Raw genomic sequence first — 21,352 nt, forward strand, 5'->3', positions numbered from 1 at the left:
CCCCCGGGGTCCTTATGAGAAGAGGGACACTTGGGCACATGGAGAAAGCCACATGGACGTCATCGGGGCAGAGATCAGGGTGACACTGGTACAAGCCCGGAGACCCCAAGATCACCGGCTGCCCTCAGAAGCCAGGAGGGCTTCTTCCTGGAGCCTTCAGTGGGAGCAAGGCGCTCCCCACGCCTCGACCTTGGACTTCCGCCTCCAGCACCGTTAGAGAATGTATCTCTATTGTTTGGCCCCCAGTGTGTGGGACTTGGTCACAAGCAGCCCTAGCAAACCCGTGCCTCTAAGCGGATATAGCAAGTTTCAAGTACCACCTGTGGACACCGGAACCAGGAGCACTAGGGAATCGGCAGGAAAAACACACACACAGACAAAAAGAGGGCGACAGGTACTTAGAATCCTGAGCAGGGACAGGCCTGGCAGCGGGGAGGTGAGGGGGTGAAAGGACTGGCCAAGCTGGTTTGGGGGTGTCGGTGTGAGGCTGGGGCCGGGCAGTGCGGGGGCCAAAGGGGGGACATTTGTGATGGACTTACCACCGAGGAGGTCACTGTCCCTCCCAGGTCTAAGGCAGGCATTTTTCAACGAAATCTCGCCACGTTTTAATGGCAACAAATCGCAAATCTGTCCACTTATCACCAATACACCAGCAAAACCACTCGGAGCCCCCGTCTGCAGTCTGGCATTTTCCTGGCGGGTGATTCACCCTCCTAAATCAGACAGGGGCCCGCGCGAGGACCACGCTGCCGGCCTGCTCCGTCCGTCTGTAACTGTGCCCTAGCCTCGGTTCCCGAAGGTGTTAGCACGCCACCTGTTGATGACGCCATCGCTAAAACCGTTCCATTTTGAGCTGGGAACAGGAAGGCGTTTTTCCCCCAGTGAAAACGGGGTTGCGGGGGGAGGGGCTCCTTGCCGATCCACAAATTGATCTGGCTCCGGGGAGCCCAGGGGGACCACGTGTCCCTGACGGACAGTGCGTCACTGGAGGGCCGACACCGTCCCAGCAGTAATTAGGGGGGCGCATCACTGCTGATCCCAGCTGGGAGCTGGGTTCCCTCCGAAAGGCTCGAAGTAAAGGCGCCGCCTGGCAGCCCCCAGCCACTGCGGGCGCCCCCTGAAACCGAGCAGGGCTGGCGGGCGCATTCATCCCGGAGCTGCCTGTGCCCCGCCAACGCGTCTTGCAGGAGCCACTCTGGATAGAGCAAAGGGAGCCCCCACCTGCAAACACCATTTAGCCAGGACCCCTGAGCGGGGTGCAGGCACACACTCAGCGCTTTTACAAGGAGTCCCGCTCAGATGCATCAGCACGGGGGCATGCCACACACACGTGACAGGAAACCGCAGCCGTCACTGTGGGAATCTAGTCTCCAGGTCGAGTTCACCCAAGGAAAGAAAATCTTGATTTAGATTCTCCCCCCACCGTCCCCGCTCCTCCCAATCCGCATGTCTGTTTCAGGGTGGGGGAGGCACTGCCACTCGGCAAACGCCTTCCACATCAAGACACAGTGACGGCACATCCGCCAGGGGAGCCGTTTGACGTGGGCCGGGCGGCCCGACACGTGTGTGCCCAACACGCGTGTGCCCGACACACATGTGCACTGCTGGGCCGACAGACAGGCAGAGAGGTGGATACGGGGGGGGGTTGTGCACATTCCACTCGGTGGGAAAGGCGTCTCACAGGAAACTGCACGGGGCTTCCTGGCATTTTTCTGTGCGTTCTCAGAAAGCCTCCCTGCCCGCCGGTCCACACAGGTGAGGAGCGGCGGGCTGCGGGATCCCGTGCTGTCGGGAGGAACGGCCCAGCCCAGGCCTCCCCGCCCCAGGTCTCCCCAGGGCCGGGACGGAGCCCGGGCGGACCCTGCTGGTGGGAACCAGCCGCCCCCCCCCCCACCCCGGGCGGACGGCTGGGTTTTGGCGTGAAAGAAGCCAGCGATGCTTGCGTTTCAGAGTGCATCTGGTCTCCCAGACCGTTCCGTCAGAAGCAGCTACTTTCTGCAAGTGGAAAATCCAGGCCACCTATTCATTTATCTCCAAACTTGCCGTCAGCTTGTCCGCCTGACCCCCAGCAGCCCATGTTCCGCAGGCCGGCCCAGTTGCCCGACCCTGAGGAAGGGGTGGGCGGGGACTTGATCTGTGCGATACGTCTGTATAAATCTTTGTGGTTTACACAATTAAGGGTATTCTCATCCCTCCCTACACACTCTGAGTCACTGATAAATGATGAAATAGTTGTAGCATGCAAGCGTAAGTGCATGTAACTGATGTGTACACACATATGTAATCTCGGTACCTCACGTGGATAACGATCAGCTGCGTTCACTGTATCACTTACCCGATTACCTCGGTGCTCACGTACGAGATTTCCCATCCAAGTGGGATGGGAGATTTCCCATCCAAAAGCTAACCCGCCTTATCTGTGCCTATCTAGTTCTAGTTCTAGTTCTTATCTGTGCCTATCTAGTTCTATCTGTGCCTAGGCCAAAGTTCATCGGCACTTCAAAAACCCTTCCCGACAACCTAAACTTGAATTATTCATAATTATGTGATATCCCGGTCATTACATTAAAAGGAAGACTTTTCACAGAAAGGCCTCTGTGAAAACCTTCTCCGTGACACTGGTCAAGTTGCCGGGACAATTCACGGTGTCAGAAAGGGGGACCCCCGAGTCGCAGCCTCTGTGATGCATCTCTCCCTGTTTACCGACTGTCCCCTCTCCCACCGTCAGCTCTGCTGGGAGGAAGCCACGCTCCTCCGAGGGGTCCCTCGTGGATGGACGGATGAACGACATCAAACTCTGAAGAATTTAAAAGAAAGGCCACAAAAGGAGGCCTCCTGGAAGCGGAGCCTAGAAACACACGTGGTAATTTCACGATTGCCTGTCTCTCAAGTACAAATGTCAAGGAAAATACTCATCAAAGTAGTAGAAATCCACACCGTGGTGTTCCAGGGAACATCGATTTAGTTACTAAGTGGTTATAAATTAGCCATTGGTAATTTACCCTTCTAAGTGATTTAACCTTCCCCATTATCATTTCATCTGTTTTCTATAAAAAAAAAATCAAAGGAACCCGAGCCACGGGAAAGCCGTGCTGGGCCGGGGGCTGAGACTGATTTGGCGGCTTCGGAGCTGACATCAGCTTGGCCTGGCACGGCTCACTTTGGAAAGCCGCCTCAGATTTCCCTTGGTTTTGAACTTTTTTTTTCCTTACCACTTTCATCTAGCAAGAAATCATCCTGGTAACGGAACTTCTCTGGTCCACATGCAATAAAAATGTCATCGTCACCAAAAAAGTCCTGAAGGCACATCACCTACAAGAGAAAAGCATGGCAGTCAGCAAAGGGTCAGTGCACAGCAGTCGCACCGGCGCACCGGCCAGCCCGAGGCGGCCCGGCCACTTCCCATCCCATCCCTGGCCAGGGCCGGCCCGCCCGCCTCTCCCCGGGGCTTTCAAAGCCAGGGCTCCGGCATCTGTCCCCAGTAAGGAACGTGTCCCGACAATGCATTGGTGTGCGGGGGCAGGACCCGGATAGCAGACCCGGGAACTGTCCCATTTACCACCTGATAGATCAATAGGCTCGGAAGGAAGAGCCCTTGCCTGTCATAGCAGAGGGAGCATGGCAACGTGGGTGGGAGCAGCGCCCCTTTATTCCCCTGAACGCAAGAGACCCCAGAGCGATGAAAGTCAGCACGGGATTTTTAGCAACCAAGACGTTCTTGAGCAGCTGGTGCCGTCCTGGGTGCCTGGTGACGGCCGCCTGGGGTGACCACGGAATAAAGAGAGCGGGGCCGTGATACATGTGCGGCGATGGCCTGCGGACCCTCCCGCCCCGAGCCCACCCGCCAGTGGAGCCCTCCATGGGGGGGGCAGGCAAAGTCCGCTCTTGCTTGGCTTCAGGCGTGCCCTTCACGGCCGCAGCCACGCTCAGCGTAAGCCACTCAGGCTGCCCCACCCCTCAGTCGTGGGAAGGGGAAGGTTGGAAACAACCTTCCGATACGTGTTTGACTTCCTGGGCTCCATTAAGAACTCTGAGAACTAAACGCCATCTTCCCACTAAGCGTGGTCACAAGTGATCATTCCAGGCACACTGCTCTCTGTCCTGGGCTGCGTGACGTGATGTGATGTGACGTTCACTGTGTGTCATGCCAACACGAGACCCCAGGGACACCGCCGATTCCGACCTTGTTTTCATTTCTGATGACCCCCTGGAGTCAATGCCTGAGTGGCCGGCAGGAAACGCACTCTCTGACAGTGTCTCCCTCGGGTGTCTAAGGACCCTCCTGCCCGTTTACCGCGGCCCCTCCCTCTCCCGTCTGCAGCTTCGTGTGCAGGGTCTCTCTGGGGTTCGCCCCTTGTCAGCGCTGGGGACACTTCCCTGACGCGCCGAGGTGCTGCAGGACTTTACCTAAAGGCCCCTCATGCAATGGTGTGTGGGTTTCAGGAAGTTTTCCCAATTAACCTTATTCCCAAATAACCTCTTGGCTGAAGTTTTGAGAATGAAATTTCCAGAACAGTTCGATGATAAACATCAAGTGAGGTGCAACCTGTGAAATACTGAGGTACGACCTCAGTGTTTACTCTGTGAAAGCCTGGTGACAGAGAACCTAAGAGGGACGCTGTAATTGTCAGGGGAAAGGGCCAGGTCTCTGAGAGCAGTGTCCGAGGCTACATTCTCACGCTCGGGTCAAACACCAGCCCAGTGCGCGCAGAACCTCCCGTCGGTTTCACCCCTCCCTTTCGGCGTGCTTCCAGCTGTGACGCCGTCCACCATTACATCCGTGTCACCGCTCCCCCACCCAGCTGCCCAGCCCGTGTTGGAGTGACCTACCCACCCCCCTGCTGGGCATTTCACTTTACCTGCCTGGGTCTGTGCCTACCGGTGCCAGTTTGCACACATCCTGTACACACGCACAAAAGAGGAAGACTTGGTCTCTCCTTCAGGTGAAAATGTGAACAGGTAACCCTAAAGAGCAGTATCTCCTCAAGTTCAAGTGTGCGTGGTTAACAGGCTTTGTGCAAATCGACTTGGAAAGTACTGAGTTCACCTGATATCAACAGGCCTCTTTATATCTGGTCTCCTTGAAATGCCTGCTGAGCTAATGTCTGATACATCAAAACTCCAAAAAGGAGAGAGAGGGAGAGCCAGCATCTCCCGAACCCGTCTGGTCCCGGACCCTCCCCTCGCCCGGCAGCCCGGGTGGGAAGGACTCCGGCAGCACCCAGAGGCGAGAACCGGTGCCCCCTCGCCTCCAAAGCAGCTGCCTTTCTCCAGCTGTTTGCTATCTTTTTTTTTTTTTTGCTTTTACTCCTGCAAACATTCAGGACGAGCCCACTCTGTGCCAGGCGCTGTGCCAAACAGTCAGCAACAGATCACTGATGGGTGGAAAATGCTGTTTTCCAAAGGAAATCATCCCTTCTCCCCACGTCTCATTATTTGCACTTCAGGACATCGGACTGCTGACCACACCCCGAGTGCACGTTCTAAGCTACCGCTAAGTGGATGGATATCAACCTCAGGGCGGGGCACACGGAGGTTCACAGCGGCGAGTAAGCAAAACGGAGTTTATTATTATTATTTATTAAGCACAGTACTGTTTTCCAGATGAACAACTGTCTACCTACACCGGCCCCACCCTGTATTGTCAAAACTCGAACACGCAGGAAGGCGGGGTGCTGGCCCACGGCACCCCAGCCTGGATGAGGATCCTCCTCCAAGCCTAAGATGCAAAGAACAGACAACCATCCACTTGACAGTTGGGATGCAATTCTGCCGGAAAGCAGGCAATGAAACACGATGAGCATTTGATGTGGCTTCCGAATCCGGGGCTCTGAGAACATGAAAGGCCTGTGGAGATCATTAGCAGGCCACGACTGTCATCGCCCAGCACGAAAAGACGCGGAAGAGCCACTCTGGCCTCAAGCAGCCTGCACCCACCGAGCCCTCAGGCTGTGGGACACGAAGCCAAGAATGTGTCCAGCTGTCAGAAATGGTGCGGCTTCCTGGGCCCTCTGCTGGGGACCCTTCACCACTTCCCTGCTCGCAGCCCCCTACCAGGGAAGGGGGGCTGCCCGTGGGCAAAGTTCAGATTTATGAAACTGCCCCTTGTTAGAAGACCTGGGACGAGATCCACCAGCGGGGGTCCTTCAACACCAGGTCACTATCCAGACGGAGTTGGCCTGGTCTGTGCCCGCCTCCCACACTCTGTCCTGCATCTGGCGGTGGCCACGGTGCAAGCCGGCTGGTAGAACGAGTTACAGAAAAACGCTGGGACCCTCTCCGCTGGGCTGGCGACTGTCGGCCCGTGTGCTGTGAGTGTTTGTGAAACGTGCAGCCCCCGACCATTTAGTCAGGGCCACTGCCCTCTTGTCCCTCGGACCGTCAGATACAGAAATAACACAACACAACAGTAGCCGTCCGGTGTGAATAAATCAGTCATACCTATTTTTTGTCAGATTGACAAAAAAATATATTTTGGGTGTAGCACAGAACTTGAGTAATTAGTTCATGCGCCAGGAGAGGAAAAAGGTTGCACATCGCCGCTCAATGCCGATTGCCTTGAGAACTTTCCTCACTGGACTCCCTCAACAGGCTAGAAAAGGGGCAGGAATGCAAAGCCCACTTGCGTGGAGATCCGATTCTGCGTGTCTGCGGTTCTGTTCCTTTGTGGACTTGAGGTTCTCGGAATTCAGTGTGATAACCAGCTTAAAAAAGATAAGTCCCATTTATGGATTAAAAAAAAAAAAAAGTGCTCCTTGCGACAATGGGACAGTGACAATTTGGACCCGTCTTTCAGGAAACCCCTGCCCAGTAGGTATCAGGAGCCAGAAGGGCCCGCCAAGGTGAGGTGCAGGGAAAGTGTGCAGGCACACACAGAGTTCAGGGGAAGCAGCCTCCCTCTCTGACTCTCCTGCTTCGCCACCAATCCCGCCCACGGAAGAGCCAGTGCCATGTCCGTGGTCGCCCCGTGGCTACAGGTTCTGCTGCCGCAACACCTTCCAAATCCAGGCCTTTCCCTGCCCCCTTCCCTTCTCCGCCGTCACCGCATCCGTCCAGGTCTCATCCTCCTACCTGCGGACCTTGGCCTCCCTCTCAGGAGTTTTCTCGCCTGACCTTTCTCTCCGACCCACCCTGTTTCATTCTATCAATCTGCTCTTTCTTACTTAACTTTCAGAATCTCTCTCCATGGCTCCGAAAACAGTCACTGTTAAAGTTCATTTTCGGAGAGGGGCATTTTGGACTCAAGATCTGGTGCCAACCTACCTTTCATGTCATTTCAGCTGTGACACAGCATCTGATGCTGAAAAAGCATCGGGAGGGAGGGAGGGAGGGAGGGAGGGAGGGAGGGAGGGAGGGAGGGAGGATGGAAGGAAGGAAGACTATATTCTAACCTGAAACACCCTCCGACTTACCCTCTTCACTTACTCTTTCCAGCCAGGGGACTTTTCTCTCCTACTCGTGTGGTTCCCGGCTATCTCCCCATTAGGTGTCTCGTACCCACCTCTGCCTAATCGTCTTTCCACTCCAACCTGAAGTGACCCCTGCCGCTGTGAGCCATGAGTCCCCTTTCAGTAAATGCTCACTGACCACGCTATTTGCCAGCCACTGTGCCAGGCCTCGACAATACGGCCGCCCTCGCGCGTCCCTTGTTTTCCAGGACACGCGTGTGCAGACACACACTCCCAGGGACTCAGTCGCCTGCTGTGAAGGGTGGCCCAGCAGAAGGCCACAGGCGCCGGCTCCCTGTGGTTTTCTCACAAGCCTGGAGACCGGAGGCTGAGCGGCGGCCTGGGCTCCACTCCACACCACGCGGCCAGGAAGCCCCAGTCGGCCGTCCTGAAACGGGTCCTATTTGCACAGGAACCTGCGCTCGGCAAAGGCGGAGGCCGCACCTCCTGCCAGAGTGGTGCTGACTCCTCCCAAAGATGGAGCTCTGTCTGGCACAGCTGCGCAGAGCACAGCCCAGCAGGCCAAACCCGGGCTCTGGGGCAAGCCACCAAGGTGTCAGTCTCTCTGGGCCTCGGTGTATCGGAACCACTGTTTTAAAGATTAGATGAGTTAAGGGCGTGAGTCGGAAGAAGGTAAGTCCTCAACAAATTTCAGTCCAATTTGAACGCATGCCCAGCACAGGCACAACCTCAGAGACGCGGGGGTCTGGTTCTGGGCTGCCACAATGAGGCCCGCTGTCACCTGTTTGCTGCTGGAGGGAGTCCGGCCTCCTATTTGTTTAAAAAAACCCATGGAGCACAATAACGGCACAATAAAATGAGGTATGCCTATGTACACAATAAAATTAAAACCAAAAAAGAGTATGTAGTTCCTAGGCACTGTTGCAACAGGCTTCCTCCCTGAGCACATTTGGAGAGAACACAGTGCGGGGGAGCCCCTTCTCGCTCTGGGAAGAGGAACCGTATTAGCATAATTATTTGGGGGAAAGCACACGCAGCATCAGCCTCAGAACTGGCGCACAGCTGGAAGGACTGCAAACGGGAAGCAGGACGTGGTCCCCGCTCCGCTTCCCACCGGGAGGGGGCGCTGTGCAAGGCGCTCGCCAGTGGGCTCACCGGCTCCCACAGGTGCGCAGAGTCCCGTGACCCACCTCTTATCTCAAGGCCTCTCGGGACTCACTTGTCACCAGCTTTTAGTTTTGTGGGAGCCACAGATTCGCATTCCCCTGAGAGAACTGTCCTCCATCGGAACGTTCCTACGTTGGAAAAGAAACTGTGTGTGTGGACGGTGTGCAGTTAACAAAGCAGGTGATGGATCCGCGGCACGAGGTGTAATCTAGTCCACCGATGTTCAGCTCTGACCCCTCCCCCCGCTCCGGTTATCGCGTGACTCTAACCCCGCATAAAACCCTTCCCCGCCTTGCACCCGAGTTTCTCTCTGGTGGGGATGAGCAAACACAGGCCATTGTAAGTGCCGGATGTGATGCACGGGGGTCAGGCTGCCTGGGTTCCGAGCCCCGAGTTGCCATCGTCATTGCACAGACTTGGGCGGGTCCCTCAGGTCCTCTCACTTACCAGGGTCTGTTGGTTCTGATACATTTTCACCACAGTAACCATGTGACGAAGACACAAAGAGAAGGTGAAAATTCTGCTACTGTGATGTAGCAGTACGCGTACCTCTCTGTACACATCACTACATCTAATGTTCAACATTAGCACCAGACACACTGTATTTGGCAATAGTTGTTGTTACTACCCCAATTTTACCGGTTAAAAAATTTAGCCAAATTAAACAGAAGACGGGTAGCAACCGGAAGCCAGGCTAGTTAGAACACAGAGCGGGCACTCAGCCCCAAAGCTGCAGGAAAATGATTCAAGCCCACGGAGACAGTGCCCTTCCGTTCGTGGTTTTACAAATTATGATTAATAAAGCCATTGTCACAGTCATCTCACATAGTCTACATTCATAGTTTATACTAAAAATTGCCTAATAAATGTTTAAAGGAAGTTCAATTCATTCTTCGACTCAAACAAACCATAGTCAGTATTCTGACTCTGTTAATGTCAAATCTGAATTCATAGCTTTTTCATTAACTTCTCATTACTCCCAGTCCTCCTAGCGGACTAAGCTGCTCACAGGTTTTTTTGTTTTTTTTTTAAGCATAGACAAATATGGACTTCCTCCTTCTCTGAGCTTCTGGTCCGCATCCCGGTGGGGGCAGCAATTGAAACAAAGGCAATAAAAGCGACTGCTATTTACACATTCCCAAAGCAGGACCCTGTGGTCCATCCCCTGCAGCGCTGAGGTCTCCATGGTGATGCTGACGTCACCAAGCAGGCGAGATGCTGGGCGGTGCCTATGGGACAGTATTTTCTTTACAAGAGCGCCCTCTACCCACGAGATGCGGGATAGCTCTGCAGCCAGAGCCCCGTTTGTTCTACCCCATGGCCATTTCCAGGTGTTAAGAGAGCCAATATTTTACCGTCGACTTTCTAATGTATTTCAAGTGAGATTACAAACGAATTGCAAAAATAAAAGCCAAGACATTCAGTCCGCTTGTCGGAATCCTTGGGCGTGACATATCCTTTCAGTTTTAATTTTCTTTTAAAAATACTCATGTATGATTTCTCATTCTTCTTGACACAAAAGAGGGAAAACTTAACTGTTCTGCTGTCCACACTTTAACAAGACGCTTTTCACCAAGAAAGAATGCTTGTACCTTTGTTTAAAAAGAAAGTTCAGTCCCCTGTGAATCTGAGGCAGCAGAATCAACACCTTCTTTCTGCACAACCGGCGATAGGACCACAATCAGCACTCACTTAAAACTTGGCGCACGGGTCCCCTCCTCCTGCCAAAGCTTCGTTTTGAGGACGTTTCTCTTCCAAAGTCCACACGTGGTTCCTTTTCTCCACTCTCAGCACCGCGCGTTGTTACACCACGTGCTGACTTAGGTCACCGCGGATGTTTCTGCAGTGTGATCACGCAACCCCACACATTTCTGACTCTAAAATACGCTGATTCGTTTTAGCCAGATATGAGGAATGTGTTATATTGTCGTCACAAAAATACACTCTCCATTGTTCCCTTACTGCCTTGCATTTCTCTGATGATAAACTTACACAAAGATCACTGATTGTACAACTTTTCTCCCAGCTAGAAATTTCTGATAAAGAATCACTTGAAGAAACTCTGGTTCTTGCCCGGAGAAAGGTATAGCCATTAAGAAAAGAAATAAATCATTCAAGTAACAATAATATATAATAATAAACCGAGAAAGGAAGAGAAAGACCCTTAAAATTTTTTCACAAATTTGAAGCTCTAAGATACTTTCTGCAAAAGCGGATAATGTGGAAATTCAGAACTAGCTATTAGCTAACATTGGAATAAGATGTGGATCCTTAAAGACAGGGGAAAAAGAAAACACTTTTTGAAATGCAACTTGGTTTGACGGGTCAATCTGAAGAAGAAGGAGGAAGAAGAAGGAGGAAGAAGGAGGAGGAAGAAGGAGGAAGAAGGAGGAGGAAGAAGGAGGAGGAAGAAGGAGGAGGAAGAAGGAGGAGGAAGAAGGAGGAAGAAGAAGGAGGAAGAAAAAGGAGGAGGAAGAAGGAGGAGGAAGGAGGAGGAAGGAGGAGGAGGAAGGAGGAGGAAGAAGGAGGGGAAGAAGGAGGAAGAAGAAGGAGGAAGAAGAAGGAGGAAGAAGGAGGAAGAAGGAGGAAGAAGGAGGAGGAAGAAGGAGGAGGAAGAAGACACCGCCAGTTACAGAACGGAAACGGCACTGGTCCCTTGGGCGTGCCCCCAGCGGCGAGTCTGCATGGACAGCAGCTGGGGCTGCTTGTTGTGGGGACGGCCCCTGTTGTCACCTCCGGCCCAGGCAGACCTAAGTGGGCAGCGGCCTATTTGAAATCACCGATCTTTCATCACTTATCCTGCTTTTTAGAAATTCTAATAATAATAGTCCTTCTCCTCCCCCCCCCCCTTCCTCAGGTGTAGAGCCAACCTCTACTACCAAGGACTGACCGGCCACTTTGGCTTTGCCACCTAATAGGAGTGTGACCTCAGGCGGCTACATGGCATCTTTGAGCCTCAGTGTCCTCCTATGCTCATCGCGTGGACTTCCTTGAGGGTTCCGTGGACCAACGTGGAGCACTCACGCCACACCTGGCCACAGGCGGCGCATGAAGGGACCAGGGGCTGCCCCGCCGGAGCTGGCACTGGCGAGGCCCAGCCCGTCCCCACGTCAGGCAGTGTTCTGAGCCTCTGGGGCCCTGGCTTACGAGCAGAGCAGGACTGAAGACCTTGGGCCATCTGGGCCTGTGGGGAAGAACAGAGTTTACTGCAGAGGCCTCCAGTAAGACTGGGCGCTTGCCAAGGTAACACAACCTCAGTCTCATCACCGCATTTGGCTTCACCTAGTGAAACATGGCTGCGTCTTTAGCATAGCTTACTCCACTCACCTAAGGCATTAAGTCACAGTCGGAGAAAGAGGAGGCTGTCCCACAGCCATCTCTCTGGGGACTGTACAGATAACCTCTGACCTAGGCTCAGGTGCAAACCCATATCAGCTCCCTCAAGCTGGGTGCTGCGATCCAAATGGCTGAGTCCCCCAAGTTTCTGTGCTGGGACCGCAACCCCCAGTGTGATAGGATCGGGAAACAGGGCCCGTGGAAGGTGGTGAGATCCTGGGATTAGCGTCCTTATGATATAGGAAGCCTGAAAAAGTTCCTCTGCCCTTTGCTACATGAGTTTGCTGCAAAAAGACAACCATCTAGGAAGCGGGCTGACACCGGCAGCGAACCTGCAGGCACCTTGACCTTGGACTCCCAGCCTCCAGAACTGGGAGAAATAAACTTCTGTTGTTTATAATCCACCCAGTCTGCAGCATTTTGTTGAAGCTACCCTAATGGAGTAAGAGACACCATGGGTGTTCAAGGTTAAGATTCAAGACACCATGGGTGTTCAAGGTTAAGGCTGGCCAAGCACGGAACTGGCTTGCTGGACCAGTCTGATTCGAGTCATTATTTCTGTGTGAAAAAGAGCCAAATTTACACGCCACAGCTGGAGGCTCTTCTAGAAGGTCCATGCAGACAGGTAGCAGAGACAGTGGCCTGGTTTCTAATAAGGCAGAAGCTTTTAATTAGCCTATGATCATTCGGCAAAGAAGTACATCTATTTCGAGATCCATCAAGCCAGCAATGACAGAGCCTTTCCAAGCAGACAAGGAAGGGAACTCCCCAACCGGAAAATGAGGCGCCAAGAATTAATACTTCACTGTCCGCTTGACACTGGAAAGCGACTGGGCACAATGCTGCCTCCGTGCAACTCAGAGAAACACTTCAAGCTCTAGCGAGCAGTGTCGAGGGTCCGGGCTGTCTGTGGCGGCACCACGTGCAGGACCAGCCAGGGCTGCGCAGAAATACAGCTGGGCACCTGACCAGGGGCAATGACCCCAGCAAATGGGGACATAAACGGTGGGTCCAAGGTGAGCAGCGCCAGGCACAGAGCTCCCTGGGGTTACTTCATGACAGTTGCTTTACAACAAGACTTACTGTCAAAGTAAACATCCCCTAATTTTAAAAAGCATGTGCACTGCCGTGTGCTGAGTATTTCCAGCTCCGCTGTATTTCCAGCAAGAAGAGAGTAGCAGGGGAGGGAGGAGCAGAAAGGGTACAGGCGGAGTCCTCACCCTCGGACAGGTTTTCCGGAGGATGCGGCTTTTGAAGGGCCTACGGGAAGGTCTTGTGTGGACAGGAAAAGGGGCAGACTGTTATGTCTGGTATGAGATGATGAACATACTGCTTATAAAACATACACAGAAAGTTCCTGGAAATGACACCTTCAGAAAAGATTTCCAAAGGTTATTCGTTTGTAAACGTCTATTCCATGGTCTTGCGTCGGACCAATCGGGACAAAGAGGTGATGCTCTGGGAGGCCCTGCCACACAGGTGGGATCAGTTTGGGTCGCACTGCACTGAGAGCGGGGCAGAAGAGGCACAAAGGGGCCCACGCACAGCCTGCAGCGGTTGTCCTGGCTTGTGGGGCAAGTCAGGGATCGCACGCATCAAAGGCTGGGCTTCAAACCAGAGAGCCGAACGCAGCCCACAAAGCCGTGCGAGGGGACACCGCAGAGGCAGTTGCTCTGGGCCAAGGGCTACAAATGTTTTTTAAAGCAAGTGGCCGTGTTAACTCTCGCTCAGCACGCACAGCGGGCGCCGCGAGTCCCCCTCCCCCCCCCTAACGTTTCAGCGCGCCCCGGAGCAGGGCAAAGGCCAACGATGTGGCCGGCGCGGCGGGATCCTCCAAACCGCTGGCGCCCCCTGTGAACCCCTTGAGAAGCCCCATTTTTAGGAAGTTCCGCAAGAAAATCATAATCCAGAGAAATGGTATCTATTTGAGAGAAACATGAAGGTAACACTTTGCCTCTCATGTTCTGATGCACCAGCTTGTCACCTAAGGGCACAGGTGGGAACGTGAGGGCCCCAAAGCTGGGACATTCGCTTCTGTTGGGAGTATCTGTAAATGAGACCTGATGTTCAAGCACGGAATTGGTTACTTTAAATACTTCTATTTCTAAACTACTTGTCGAAGTGTACAGCTTCACATTAAGTTATTTTTATACATTCAAATTTGTCTTCTAAAGTAAATGTTTTTCAAATAATGACAGTTTCATAAAGCTATCCCAAAAGGGATTGTTTTACTGTCCCCCCCACCCCCCACCCCACCCCATCCTCATCACCTTCATCACCCCCACCACCACCCCCATCACCCACCACCACCATGGGACCCCCTCATAACACTCGGGAGTTTTTAGGAACCAGCGGAGGACAGAGCCTCGACCCTCAGGTGCTCTGCGCAGCCTGCCGGCCGGTCGGAGTCCTGCTCACAGGACGCTCAGCCACTCTCACCAAGAACAACCATCTTGGTTGCGGTCAGTCCAAACGCAACCTAGAGTCACATTCTAAAACTGTTACATGGAAAAAGCACCTTTACCCCAATTCAAATATAGCTAACAAACATTCATATTTAATGTCAAAAATACTATTAGGGAAAAACATTATTCCAAAAATATATTTAAGAGCAAGTCAGCCTTTCTAATTGCTAACAAATACACTCTCTGCAATCGTTTGATTAATGACTGTGTTCACACAACTGTATTAAGATCTAAACACTGCTGATAAAAGGCTGAGAGATGGCAATAGTAAGATTTTTTTTTTAATGTACAGTCCACAACAAAGGCTTGGTTTCGAAACATTTGTCTTTCCCCATAAACGCAGGAGTGGGAGTACGACTGCGGACGCACACTTGGTGGTGTCCCCGCTCCATGGCCTTTTAGAAAATTATGTACGGTGAACAAAACGTGCTAGGCCAACACTTTCTCTGTCTTTTCCCTAAACTACGTATACGAGCGTTTCTCTAATTCTTTTTCACATCTGAACAGAGGAGGAGAGAAACCCGCCGCCGTGGCCAGGCCCCCAGACCGCCAGCGCGGCGGCGCAGTGCAGGGACCTCAGAGGCCCCCTGCGGCCGGAACCGCGCAGAGCAGGTGAGTCCGGCCCGGGGGGCCCTGATGCTGGGGGCTGCTGCAAGCGACACGCGGCCCTGGCCACGAGCAGCGCGAGGAAACCAGTGGGGGCTGCCCGACCCCGGCCGCTGCCCTCTCCTCAACAGGGCGAGATCCTCCAGCTGATGGGTTTCTTAAGAGAAAGTGAAACCACATTTTTGGTACGAAATTCCCCATTTTAAAAGTTGGCAATACTTTTTATTCCCCCGATAAAAACACGGTGCGCTCCAAAGAAAACACACCTGCGTCCCAGATCCAGCCCGTGGGCAGGCAGTGTCCAGCCTCTGGAGAGAAGCCGCGCTGAGCGGCCACGCGCCACGGCTCCTGCGGCGGCGGCGCCAGAAACTCCCCGGGAGGCCGCCGGGCTCCGCGGCAGACCCCACCTCCTGCCGTTCATGGAGGCTGGGCCGCAGGTCGTAAAGACCCATCATCACCCCGAGCCCACGAGAACACCCACGCGGCTGGGCTCGTGTGTGCACGTGAGCGTGCGTGCGCATGAGTACACTTGTGCGCGTGTCCACGTGTGCTGACCCGGCTGTCCGCGAGGAAGGGGTGGGTGTGGCAACCGCAGAAGCTGTTTTTAGTGTCCTCCCCCCATTCTCCCCCCACCCCAGCCTGACTGTGACTCCCCCTCCCTCCTTCCCGGGAGGGGAGAGGAGCCGCAGCAAACCCTGTGCAGAGTCCGCACAGTCTCCGAGCACGTGCCAGGAGCACGTGCTCCGGGCTTGCCGTTGACGCAGCCCAGTGGAGCCCCGCCCCCAAGATCGGACACACGTGCTCCACGGGCGGCCCAACCGCCATCCGCGCCACACAGCGGATCAGGGGATGAAAAGCTGCCAGCTCCGTCTGAACATGGGAAGGACTCCCCCGAGAAATAGAAATCAACCACAACGCTGTAATTTTCCTTTCGGTCACATGTGCTCTGCCAAAATGTGGGGTAAAAAACCCCACCAGGCCCAGTCTGAGCACCGGTGGGAAGGAAGCGGGGCGGGGAAAGCGCAGCCGCGTACGTAGGTAGATCCGGTGTCAGACGACCTCCCAGGGAGCGGAGGGACGTGGAGGCTGCTCGCTGGTGGTCGGCTTTGTACAGGGGGTTCCCGCAGGTCAGGAGGGACGTGGCAGGGTCCCCCTTGTCTTTCACAGACGTGTCTCGTACTGTTGGTGACGTTCTCCCGCAGTATCTCGCTGAGCCCTGACGGTCCCTAAGGGCTTAGGAAGGGGACGCTGACCGACCCTGCCCCGTCCCGTGCCCAGTTCGCAATGCGCCCGCACAGAACAGCGCGCAGTAGCAGGTGCGAACGCGCAGCGGGGCTCTAGGGAGCTTTGCCGAGAAAAATCAGGTGGAAAACTCAATTCCGTTCCTTGCTAGTGGGGTGACGTGGGCCGGTTCCTCCAGTTAGAAATCTCCATTTTTCCTTTTCCCATACAGAGCCCGAGGATAACACAACACACACCTCCCGGGATGGTAGAAAAATTCGATACAGTAACGCACAGCCGCGGGTGGGACGCAGAGCGAGGGCTCGGCGAGAAAACAGCGTGCAGGCCTTTAGTTAATGTCGGTGGGGCGTACGCCTCCAAGATCACTCTCAGGAAAGTCAACGACCATGGAACAACATGGCCATGTGACAAGGGAGGCAGAGCCCAGGGAGGGGCTTCTAGAAGTCAAGGGGAGTCCCGGGTGGCCAGTGGGACGCTATGAGAGAGGCCTGCAGAGAGAACCAGCCCTGCCCACACCCTGACCTTGGACTTCCAGCCCCCAGAACTGGGAGGCAACAGACATCTGTGGTTTAAGCCAACTCATCCACAGTACTCATGTTGGCAGCCCCAGCAAATGAACACACGCAAAAATATCAAATAAACCCTGGCTGGTGTGGCTCAGTGGATTGAGTGCCAGCCTGCGGATCAAAGGGTCACCAGTTAAGATTCCCAGGCAGGGCACTTGCCAGGTCCCCAGTAGGGGGCATGCAAGAGGCAACCACACATCAATGTTTCTCTCCCTTTCTCCCCTCTCCCCCTCTCTAAAAATAAATAAATAAAATATTTTAAAAACAGAACAGCATAAACATTGGTCATGGAACACACTGTTCCTACTTTGACTTAGAGGCTGAGAAGGCAGGCTCAAAACATAACAGCTTTCTGTTAACATTTTTCAGCTCCTGGGGGCTTCCTCTGTCCATCGCCTGCAGTGAAGTGGCCAGGATTTTAGAGCCGAACTCTAAGTCCCGGGATGTTCTATTAAAACGTCACAGGTGTTGTACAGACATGAGAGAAAGGCAAACGTGTGGGTTGCATCCTTTCCTCTTTTATGTGAGTTACCATTAATACCACAAGGACCAGTCTGGAGTGTATGTGAGTTGTTTGCAGACTCTGCACCAGCCAGACTCTCTTATTTTCTCCTTTATCTATTCAGCTTTGCTCATGATTAGCTAGTTGTTCTGTGTTCCATATGCAGTACAGAGTATTAAGAACAGCATCTCATACATTGAACAAAAATAATTCAATAAATAAAAATTATTTTAAAAAAAGAACAGCATCGCCTTCAGAGGATACCTCCTTGCCTTCTCCGGTGGAAACGGAGAGAACCAGTCACATCATCGCCCCCTGGTGCCGTCAGGCGGTAATACGGGGTTTTGTAACCTGACCAGAACTCGTTCTTAATCTTCCCGACTCTGAATGCGAGTTCCGTCTGCTGTCAAGGGGGATTGCGCCAAAGGAGCAGTGAAAACGAGTCTTCTGGCTCTCGGCCCTCATGATTTGCAAAGGAACAGTGGGACGGACAAACTGGGGAGGCAAAGGTTTATCACAGCCGACGGTGCTGAGGTCCCTGGGATCAGAGGCATCTTCACCCCGAGTCAGAGGGCTGCTCTCGTTAGGGGAGCAGAACCCAGCACATGCGGCTGCACGAGGCACTGGGTGCTCTTACTTGGTAGTGCCCACACCAACAGGAGGCTTTGGGTTTTTGTTTCTGTTTTTATTTTAATCCTCACCTGAGGACATGCTTATTGATTTTAGAGAGGGGCGGGGGACAGAGGGAGAGAAACATCCATCAGTTGCCTCCTGTTCCAGCCCCGTCCAGGAACCAAAGCTGGGACCCAGGCATGTGCCCTGACCGGGAATCGAACCCATGACCTTTCGGTTTACCAGACAGTGCTCCAACCAACTGAACCACACCAGCCAGGAAAGAACCTTTGTTTTTGTTTTTCTGTTTTTGTTCTTGTCATATTTTGTATTAAGACTGGGATTGTCAAGAATTGATTTTATATTGAGAGACTAAAGGTTATTATTAAACTTTTGGCATGTTCTTGTCATAACTAAAACTTCAATGTTTTAGGTGTTTCCAGGACCATGAAACAGTCAAACTAGTACTGCAATATTCTAAGAACTTGGGAAAATCATTTATTTGGGGTAGAAAAAAATACTCTAAAACCATGACTTAGTCCTTATAGTACTACCACTGCATTATAAAGTTAAACTTGGAGAAAACAGCCTTTGCTAATATTAAAAATACTTTTTAAAAGGCAGTTAAAATCCCCTATGAAACTGTAGGAAGAAACTGGAGAATCATCAATAAATCTTATGGCTCCTTGCCTGCCCAGACAAGGAGGTATGCATTGTTCTGGAACAAATTAAATGTAGAGGGTAGCGGGTATATGAAGTTGCAGAATTAAAGATGTTCAGAGGGAGTGCACTGTGAAGACCCAGGTTCTGGGAATGTGTAATACAGGGTTCTTCGGGGGAAAAGAAAACAGAAACGATCTTCACTGACAATGAGACCGAGAATTCCAGGAGCGGACATTTGGTGGAGGAAGTGAACGCACACACTGCATGAACTTGCGATGTGGACGGGAGTCAGCAAGGTGCCAGGGCCACCAGACCCTCCGGGGTCCTCTCTTGTCGGGCAGGCTCACCTCACACCTAAATCTTTCCCTTCGTGAAGCCACTGAAGGCAGCTAACCAAGTTACCCCAAGGCTGTGGCTGGAAATACTAACTTTCATCTCCCAAGTGAAATATTCATAAGTGACTTACTTGAACAGACTTTTCATCTGTTCGCATCCAGTTTTTCAACACGTACAAAAAGCTCAGCATTGAAAATAAACATTCCTGGAAGCTCCAAGTTCTACCTGCTTATACACTGAGACTCACGGGCCCAATCTGGCCCTGCTGCCTGGGTTTGTCCAGCCCATGAACTAAAAATACTTTTTACATTTTAAAATGACTGGGAAAATAAAAAGAGGATGCAGGTTTTGTGTCAGGTGAAACTGATGTGAAATTCAAATGCGGTGTCCGTGAATAAAGTTTTATGGCACCGGTGGCAGACACAAGGCCCTCGGGCCGAACCCAGCCTCCACCTTTATCCGGCCCGGCACCTTGTTTCTACCCAGTGGCAGCGCCGAGCTCTCCCTTAACTGTTAAGGAGTAGATTCTTTTATACAGTCCTAAAATCATATTCGGCCCTTCGAAGCAACCGCGATGCTCATGTGGCCCCCAGTAAAACGGAGTTTGACACCCGATTTACTGGAACCTCAGAGCCACACACCGGCTCTAGTTAAGAAACCGCGTCACCCTCTCCTCTTTTCCGAAGGACTGAGTGGGAGCCACTGAGAGCTGGCCCACACCTATCTGTCCCTTTCTTTACCAGCCCCGGCCACTCACAGTGAGGGGTAAGGGGGAGGCCAGTGGCTCTGTTTTTCTTTTATTTTTCTTTCTCTCTTTTAGCACCTACTTTCTTCTGTGCTGTGGCTGACTCTAGAAATACTGTTCTGGGCCAAACAGAAATGAAGGACCCGCAGCCTCTGCTGACGGCAACAGTGACAAAAACGGGGCAAACCTCCCCAGCGCATAACCAACTCCAGTCACGGGAGCCGCCCCGAAGACGTGAGTTTCTGCGTGTGTCGGCAGCTGGACCCAAAGCCACGCTCCTCACGAAGGCTGGTCGGCTTTGCCCCCAGCCCCGCCCCCAAGGGTCTGAGCAGATGGGCCGTCTCCCCCCCCCCCCCGGCTGCAGTCCTTCAGGGGCCCGGGAAGTGTGTGAGCCACGCAGGTGACCCGAGTAAGTTACCTGTGAGCAAACAAAGTCCTCAGGGGCACACGAACTCCTTTCTGGTGAGTGACATCTGGCCGGACAAGGGCTGCGAAGCACCCTGACCCCAGCGGACGTCTCTAAACCGCCCCGAATCGGGTGCGGGCTGACTAAGGTGCGGACGTGCACTTCACACCAGCCACAGCTGTGCTCTGCCTCTCGTCCCCGACACCCTGAGCAGTGACCGTGAGGAAACACCCCTGAGGTTGGCGGAGCCAAGACGGGGTTGGCAGAGACGAGGAGGAGGGGCTGACCAGGACACACCGTCGGGTTTGGAAACCTGCTCGGCTCCGCCCCCTCGGAGAGGAAGGTGACCACACGCCCCTGAGTGCAGTCCCGGGCTCGAGGAGTGACCCCAGCGCCGTAGCCCAAGTGAAGAGGTGCTTCTTCCCTTCCCAGGAGGAAAGTCAAGGTGGGCACAGGACCACACCGCTCTCCACAGTGGGCCGGCCACCTGGGTGCGAGTGAAACACCAGCCCCAGAACAGAGGGGGCGGGGGGTGGCAAAGAGAATGACACTGGCCAGGAAGGAAATCTTAATGGCTGGTCACCAGTGGGGCCTGGCCCGCTGGTGTCACGTTCAAATGCGTCACCGTGCTGACACGGTGTAAAGAACGTGTGAAGGGGACGCGTGCCCATTTAAAAGGAACTGATCTTTGTCCAATGCCATGGTCCCTTCCTCTCTTCAGTACATTTACACGCCCCGCTTCTACAGTCAGCTTCCCATCCTTCTGCCCTAGAAATCCTCGAAACAATTCTACAGTGAAGGGTGGGGGACTCGGAAATGTCACGGAGCAGGAAAATCTGCCAGGTCGACAAGCGACAGAAATGGCAATCTCTGAAAAGAACAGCCAGCATGCAGTAACACGTTTGTCCACATGGTGTCACTAGAACTCCAGGAGAGCCCAGCCGTCTGGCCCTACGAGAGGACTTCAGATTTCTACACTTTTTTCTTTAAATGCCCCCATTTCGTGCAAAAATGTTACAAAATGAGCATGCCATGAATTACCGGCATAATTATCGCATAGAACCCTTCTAAGAGGGTTACAAACTAAGGCTCAACCCCGACACCGAACTCGGCTGTGACGTACGATACCAGTAACGTAATAACCACCGTGCAGTGAGTCCAAGGCACACAGGAAACGCTTCCTGTGTTGTTTCATCCGAGCCTTCAAACACGGTCTTCCTTGGACGGTGGTTATACCTGTTTGCTTTTAAATGAGGACTCTGACCTCCCCAGAGTTTGGCCACTTGGCCAGCGGTCC

General features: G+C 53.2%; 1 protein-coding gene across 3 annotated transcripts in view; it reads right to left on the reverse strand.

Moving 5' to 3' along the window:
• Positions 1–21,352, reverse strand: part of DCLK1 (doublecortin like kinase 1) — a 232,655-nt gene that overhangs the window by 119,719 nt on the left and 91,584 nt on the right. For all 3 annotated transcript variants that reach the window (XM_053665597.1, XM_053665599.1, XM_037138748.2), the window contains exon 4: positions 3,213–3,312. In XM_053665597.1, the coding sequence (XP_053521572.1) occupies positions 3,213–3,312 (100 nt within the window). The remainder of the gene's footprint in view (positions 1–3,212; positions 3,313–21,352) is intronic.

This window comes from Artibeus jamaicensis, unplaced genomic scaffold (assembly GCF_021234435.1).
Source record: "Artibeus jamaicensis isolate MK-2021 breed Jamaican fruit bat unplaced genomic scaffold, CSHL_Jam_final contig_415, whole genome shotgun sequence".
In the NCBI taxonomy this organism is placed as follows: Eukaryota; Metazoa; Chordata; class Mammalia; order Chiroptera; family Phyllostomidae; genus Artibeus; species Artibeus jamaicensis.